At 43.8% G+C, this 8,096-nt stretch overlaps 1 protein-coding gene across 1 annotated transcript; it reads right to left on the reverse strand.

Moving 5' to 3' along the window:
- Positions 1 to 4,593: 4,593 nt before the first annotated feature.
- LOC138642285 (uncharacterized) lies at positions 4,594 to 7,712 on the reverse strand. Its single transcript, XM_069730364.1, has 4 exons — positions 7,556 to 7,712; positions 6,716 to 7,375; positions 5,835 to 6,177; positions 4,594 to 5,028 (listed from the first exon to the last, which is right to left on the reverse strand). The coding sequence occupies exons 1-4, from the start codon at positions 7,710 to 7,712 to the stop codon at positions 4,956 to 4,958; spliced, it is 1,233 nt and encodes a 410-aa protein (XP_069586465.1). The 3' UTR covers positions 4,594 to 4,955.
- Positions 7,713 to 8,096: the final 384 nt, after the last annotated feature.

Consider the following 8,096-nt stretch of genomic DNA (forward strand, 5'->3'; position numbering starts at 1 on the left):
TTTTTTGTCCGTCGCGTCCTCCATTTTCGGCCGCGCATACGTAGCCCCCTCCCCGGCCTGCAGAATGGGCAGTGGATGCGTCGAAAAACTGCATCCGCTGCCCACGTCGTGCAAAACTTTCACAACGTCTGTCGGCTCGACGCATTGCGACCGACCCGTACTGACGGAAGTGTGAAAGAGGCCTTATTGGGCCATGTGCAGCATTTTATGGGGCAAATATCTGTATGGAGCATCTTATGGGGCCATGTGCAGCATTATATGGGCCAATTATCTGTATAGAGCATCTTATGGGGTCATAATCAACATTTGTGCAGCATTATATGGGGCATATTTTAATATGGAGCATCTTATGGAGCCCATCATAAACTGTATGGAGCATTATATGGGGCTCCTGATTCAATATGGATATTCAAAAACACTTAACCTACTGATTTCTCAATTAATTTTACGTTTATTGGTATCTATTTTTATTTTTGAAATTTACCAGTAGCTGCTGCATTTTCCACCCTAGGCTTATACTTGAGACATTAAGTTTTCCCAGTTTTTTGTGGCAAAATTAGGGGGGTCGGCTTATACTCGAGTATATACTGTACTCCATTTAAGACTCGTGGAGTGTTTCAGGGATATAGTCAGGTCAAGAGTGGTGCACTCAACAAATAGTGTGGTGCTCAAAGGAAAAAATCCAAATGTAGTAATGAAAACCTTTGGCACTCAACAAGTCCACAATTCTTTGTTCTCAATTTCAAATTTATTTAGGCAGCCAGCAAAAAATGTATAACAGACAAATAATCCAACGTTTCGGCATACATTGCCTTTTTCAAGGTAGTCTGCATATACTGTATAGCGGTCCTAATTTATTAGTTGCCAGCATGGCATAGAGGAAGGACGCATAACTGCAAAGATTGAAGAGCTGGCGCGTGGCCCAGAGCGAGATCTCGCGTCCTTACTCTATGCCATGCTGGCAACTAATAAATTAGGACCGTTATACAGTATATGCAGACTACCTTGAAAAGGGCAATGTATGCCGAAACGTTGGATTATTTGTCTGTTATACATTTTTTGCTGGCTGCCTAAATAAATTTGAAATTGAGAACAAAGAATTGTGGACTTGTTGAGTGCCAAAGGTTTTCATTACTACATTTCAGGGATATACCATAAATATACTATACAAAACCTACATTAAACAATATGAGCAAAAAACCCTTCTGTAACTAAATCAGAAGCAAAAGTGCATTTAACCCCTTTCTGATATATGACGTACTATCCCGTCGACGTGGGGTGGGCTCGTATGACCACAGACGGGATAGTACGTCATACGCGATCGGCCGCACTCACGGGGGCATCTCGGCCGGGTGTCAGCTGCCTATCGCAGCTGACATCTGGCACTATGTGCCAGAAGCTGTCACGGACCGCCCCCGGCACATTAACCCCCGACACACCGCGATCAAACATGATCGCAGTGTGCCGGCGGTATAGGGAAGCATCGCGCAGGGAGGGGGCTCCCTGCGGGCTTCCCTGAGACCCCCGCAGCAATGCGATGTGATGGCGTTGCTGCGAGGGTCTCTTACCTCTCCTCCCTGCAGCAGGCCCAGCTCCAAGATGGCTGCGGCATCCGGGTCCTGCAGGGAGGGAGGTGGCTTACCAAGTGCCTGCTTAGAGCAGGCGCTTGGTAAGCCTGCAGTGCTTTAAGTCAGATCGCTGATCTGACAGTGCTGTGCAAACTGTCAGATCAGCGATCTGTGATGTCCCCACCGGGACAAAGTAAAAAAAAAAAATTTCCACATGTGTAAAAAAAAAAATTCCTAAATAAAGAAAAAAATATATATATTATTCCCATAAATACATTTCTTTATCTAAATTAAAAAAAACAATAAAAGTACACATATTTAGTATCGCCGCGTCCGTAACGACCCAACCTATAAAACTGTCCCACTAGTTAACCCCTTCAGTAAACACCGTAAGAAAAAGAGGCAAAAAACGCTTTATTATAATACTGCCGAACAAAAAGTGGAATAACACGCAATCAAAAAAACAGATATAAATAACCATAATAACGCTGAAAATGTCATCTTGTCCCGCAAAAAACGAGCCGTCATGGATAATACAAAAACAGAAAAATGGAACTGCCAACATAACTCTGACCGCTAGAGGGAGCCAAAGCATCACAAACAAATAAAGGTATAAATATATCCATACTGAGAAACCTGCAATTATGCAAACAAATAATCAGGGTAACAATATTTGATGGCGGAGACAGAACACTCCCCGTCTGGCATCAAAGGATGTCACTACTCCTTATTCCGAAGGCAACAATAGGACCAGTTCAGATACCGGTCTGGAAAATGTCTTAGGTTCATTCCCTTTGGTCATCCTTAGCTCAACTTTGCGGACGTTGCCGTCCTTGCTCGGGAACGTTGCGGTAACTAGACCAAGTGTCCACTGGTTCCGGTGAATCTGACAGTCTTTCACAAGAACAAGATCACCTATGTTCAGATTAGGTTTAGTAGATTGCCACTTCGCACGTGGCTGCAGGGTAGACAAATATTGTTTGCGCCACCTGTCCCAGAAAGTATTTGCAAGACTTTGTACCTGTCTCCATTGGCGCTTGTAGAGGTCCTTAGCGTCGAATCCTCCTGGAGGGGCACTGGACAGTCCCGTTTTCTGGGTAAGTAGAGTAGCTGGAGTCAATAACAAGGGCTCCTCAGGGTCGTTAGGAACTGGAACCAGGGGTCTTGCATTGATTATAGCTTCAGCCATGAAGGTGATTAGGCTTTCGTGGGTAAGCCTCGCTGCTCCTTTACATTTTTCCATGTCACGAGTTCTGGTGGTCCTGAATGAGCGAGCTATATGAGTCAGGCAGGTAATGGCTCGAGTAAGTGACTTCCAACTTGAGAATCTGTCAAACCTGCAAGATCCAAGCTGGATAACAGAGGTCATTGTATGTAGTGTAGACACCTGAGGGCAGATTTCAGCATCTGAGTCCTCTCCTACTAGTTCAAAGATGTCCGGAAAACATTCCTCAATGTACAATAGTTTTGGTCCAGAGAGCCACGTTGTGCTTCCTAGTCGACTTGCGTCAACTGCTCTAGTTGCATGATCTGCGGGATTCTGGTCTGTGGGTATGTAATGCCACTGCTTTGGATGAACTGATCTCCTGATTCGTAGCACTCTGTTATTGACATAAACGTAGAATCGCCTGGTTTTGTTGTGGATATATCCCAGGACTACTTTGCTGTCTGAGTAGAACTTAGCCTGTGTCAGGTCGATATCCATTTCGGATGCGATGAACTCCGCTAACTCAACGGCTAAGACTGCGGCACAAAGCTCTAACCTGGGTATAGTGTGCTCTGGTTGTGGTGTGAGTTTGGCCTTTCCCATGACGAAACCAATGTGGCACTGACATTTGGATCAGTAAACCTATAAACAGGGCACCAGAGGTAAAAAGCTCCGCCATAATAACTAATATAGTAACCCAAGAGAAAAATGGACACAATGAGCTAAAATATAACAATTTTATTGAAAGAACCATATATATCAATTTAACAAATGTAGAGAATAAAAACCAAATGACAAGATGCAAAAATGAGATAAAAGAGGCGACACTAGTACCACACACGGCACAAATGATATATAAATAGAGCAAAAAGAATATTATTGCAAACAAATATCTTGATACAAAAACTACCAATACAAAACAGCCCTAAATAAAGACCATATACAATGCAAAATGCAGATAGTGAAGGTCAAGCTGTCAAATTAAGTATGCAAATATATGGCAGGAAAAGTAATCCGTGTATGATATACATGTTCACATAATGAGTACTAATACAGGACGATAAACACTATGAAATGCGGAGAATAAATTAGAATAAAGTGCCTAGTGCAGATATATATATATACTGAGAAGTAACCAATACCATCAGTGGAGAGCTCAGTATATATTGAAAGTGGCAAAGTGTACTATATGGCATAAGTAAGCCAAGACCGAAGGTATGGGTAAAGATAGGTCATCTAGGGAGAATCCCATATAATAGAATAGGACCTAAGGTCTGCCACCAGAATATATAAAAAATGAAAATGCATACATAGAGTACCGACCTGTAGACGTGTGCGGGAGAGGGAGCCCCGACGCGCGTTTCGCATATATTGCTTCCTCGGGGGGCGCTAGTGTAGGAAGAAGTGGAGGTCTCTTTATAGCCCAAGCGGTAATGTCGGCGCGTGTCTCAGCACAGCACTCGCCGGAAGCGGCAGAGTCGGCGTCCAACGTCATGAAACCGCGCCCCGCACTGACGCGTCAGTGGGAGGGGCCGGAGACGTGACGCAAATAGGACGCGTATCCACGGCAACCAGGACAAGCCGGCCGAGACATGCGCACACCGCTGGGGGCAGAGATGAAGGAAGGAGGCGGCCGTACAAAGAGTGCCGGTCTGATGAGAACTGGGGACAACGGATGCACAAGCTGAAACAGTGCAAAAGGAAGGTGAAGAGAAGTATGCGAGATTGCGGTGCATATGTATAATGGGAGGATAAGTCCTACAAGAGGGAAATGCACTGCTGATAAACAAGGGGCGCTGTAATGTGAGAGACATTAAATAGGGCTATTAGGAAGGGGACACTGTTGAATAGAAGGGGGAAGCTCCAAGTACCTAGAAACTATGTGATGTGCGTAATAAGGTGCAAATGTATACAGATACATATAAGATATACTACATAATAAAATGCACAGGTAAAACGGATTACCCTGCAATGCAATGTGGATGAACAGTGAAAATGACAGTGAATCATGCCAAAAATATATTGGAAGGTGACAGTATATATACATGTGAATGTAGGAAACATATATATATGCAGTCCTATAAGAACCAAAGGGGAACAGCGACAAATAACCAAATACAATAAGATAATAAAGGACGCAGGAACACGATGAAAGACGGTGAACTTTATCCTCAGCTACATCATAAACAAGAAGAAGTGTCAGTAAACGTCTCCTGAGATCGAAGGGATGAAACAACACATAATGAAGACAATCTGTTAAAATAAGAGAAAAGACAATGAGTATCAAAGAAAAATTTAAAAACCACAAAACACTAGACTAAAAAAGGTTTTATATAGAAAGTACTAAACTAATCATAAACCTATAAAAAAACCTTTTATAAAAATGGGACAAAACTAAGGACCTCATTAAGGCCCTTGGGACGAATGCAATCGATACGAACTATCCACTGTGCCTCTAGCTGGGCAAGACGTTTCTTCATATCTCCGCCGCGGCCATCAGCCAACACCCGATCAATGCCACGTATCATCAGTAACTGGCTGTTGCAGCCATGTTTTTCTTTAAAATGTCTGGGTATTGGCTTCAAGAATTCATCAGCCGATGAGTTCAATGCCGCTTTTATGTCCCGGATGTGTTCCCTGGTTCTAACTCGTAGCTGACGTGATGTAAGGCCCACGTAAATGAGTCCACAGGGACACGTGGCGTAATACACCACATGATCAGTGGAACAAGTGATGTGCTGGGTTATCCGAAATTCCTTGGATCCATCGCTAGAGAGGCAGGAGAAACAACGTTCCAGATTCTTGCATGCAGTGCAGTCGCGGCAGGGGAAAAAACCCCATCTGAGACCCTTAGAGCCAAAGGCACATTTAGATTCCTGACCTTTGTAGTAACTGTGGGTTAACAAATCGCGGAGATTTTTATTCCTGCGATACGTTATGGAGGGTTGGTTGGTGAGACAATTGGTAAGTGTTGTGTCATATTTAATGATGGGCCAATATTTGCTCAAGATGTCCCTTACCATTGTGGATTTATTTGAATAGGTGGCTATAAATCTCACCTGGTTGGATGTTTGAGATTCCCTTTTGGGCCGCAAGAGACTCGTCCTATCAATCCGGGAGGCTCTCCTCTTGCATCGTCTGACCACCCTCGATGAGTATCCTCGATCCAGGAACCGATTAGAGATATCTTCTGCTTGTTTTTGGTAAGCTGTCTCCTGAGAACAGATACGTTTTGCTCTAAGAAATTGTCCATAGGGGATACTGTTCTTAAGATGTCTTGGGTGGGCAGATGAGGAGTGTAGCAGACTGTTGACCGATGTCTCCTTCCGATGTAGGTCACTCTGTAGTAGGTCATCATCACCCTTATGGATACGCACATCAAGGAAGTCAACGCTGTCACGGCTGTAATGGCAGGTGAGTTTAATATTAGAATCGTTGGTATTTAATTCTTCAACAAACTTTAACAAATCTCTTTCGGTGCCCTGCCAAATTGCAAAGATATCGTCTATATATCTTGTCCACATGAGTATGTTAGACGATAGTGGAGTAGCATCCGTGATGAAAACTTTTCTCTCCCACAGCCCCAGGAACAGACACGCATAGGACGGCGCAAAGGCCGCCCCCATGGCTGTTCCCTGGAGCTGTAGGTAGAGTGCCTCCTTAAAAATAAAAAAATTGTGAGTCAGCGCAAAATCCAGTAGAGATAACAGAAATCTGTTAAGGTGGTCGTCGATGTCAGAATTGCTAAGAAAAAAGTTTACTGCCTCCATGCCATCTGCATGCCTAATGGAGGTGTAAAGAGACTCCACGTCTAATGTGACTAACCACATATCAGGTTCCATATTAATATTCAGTATCTTTGATAGAATGTCTCCTGTATCTCTAAGATAGGATGGTAGGGTCTCAACAATCGGTTTAAGGTAAAAATCCAACATCTTACCAATATTCTCAGTAAGTCCCCCATTTCCGGAAACAATAGGTCGACCACTTGGGCACATCGGGTTCTTGTGGATTTTTGGCAGCAAGTACAGGCAGGGTGTGCGTGGTGCATCAGGGATCAAGCCATCCCTCAAATCCTTTGTAATTAAGCCATCGGTAAATGCTTCATCCAATATATCATACAATTCGGCCTGAAAGACAGAGGTAGGATTGAAACTCAATCTTCTGTATGTATCCTCATCACGTAATTGTCGGAATGCCTCTTTTTCATACATCTCAGTGGGCCACAAAACAACATTCCCGCCTTTGTCGGCAGGCTTGATTAATACTTGTTTCAAGGAGCGTAATTCAGTTAGTGCCTGTCGTTGCCCCCGAGTCAGGTTGTCATGTTGTGACTCCACTGGAATTTTCCTGAGATCTTCAGTTACCACTTTAACAAATGTCTCAATCTCAGGGAAAAGATTCAAAGGGGGAAAGCGTTTTGGCTTAGGTAGTGTGAACTTACTTCTTGAGGCCACAGGTTGAGATTCCTCACATAATTCATTAAGGATTGCAATGGTTTCCCGCTCCTCAGTTGTCCATAATATGTTATCCGAATTCTTCTTTTGATGTAACTTGTGAAGTACAAGTTTCCTAGCGAATAAATGAAGATCTTTCACGGCTGTGAAAAAATTAAAGGATGAGGTAGGCGAGAAAGACAAACCAAGGCTCAAAACTTCCAACTGTGCATCTGTGAGAGTGATAGAGGAAAGATTAACTACCTGCATTTTGGATGATCCAGCCACATTATTATGGGGGCGTTTAGAGGAGTTATACTTCCGGTTGTAATTTGTGCCCTTACGTTTGTTCCTACCAGTAGATGAAAAACGTTGTACATCCAGGACATCAGTACCACCCTCGGCCGAGGACTGAGATGAAATGGATGAAGATCTAATTGAGGATCGAGGTTTGTGCCACTTATACACTGAGTTGGTCTTAAAGTCATGCACATCTCGCATGATCTCGGATCCAAGGAATTTCGGATAACCCAGCACATCACTTGTTCCACTGATCATGTGGTGTATTACGCCACGTGTCCCTGTGGACTCATTTACGTGGGCCTTACATCACGTCAGCTACGAGTTAGAACCAGGGAACACATCCGGGACATAAAAGCGGCATTGAACTCATCGGCTGATGAATTCTTGAAGCCAATACCCAGACATTTTAAAGAAAAACATGGCTGCAACAGCCAGTTACTGATGATACGTGGCATTGATCGGGTGTTGGCTGATGGCCGCGGCGGAGATATGAAGAAACGTCTTGCCCAGCTAGAGGCACAGTGGATAGTTCGTATCGATTGCATTCGTCCCAAGGGCCTTAATGAGGTCCTTAGTTTTGTC

Source organism: Ranitomeya imitator, chromosome 6 (assembly GCF_032444005.1).
Source record: "Ranitomeya imitator isolate aRanImi1 chromosome 6, aRanImi1.pri, whole genome shotgun sequence".
In the NCBI taxonomy this organism is placed as follows: Eukaryota; Metazoa; Chordata; class Amphibia; order Anura; family Dendrobatidae; genus Ranitomeya; species Ranitomeya imitator.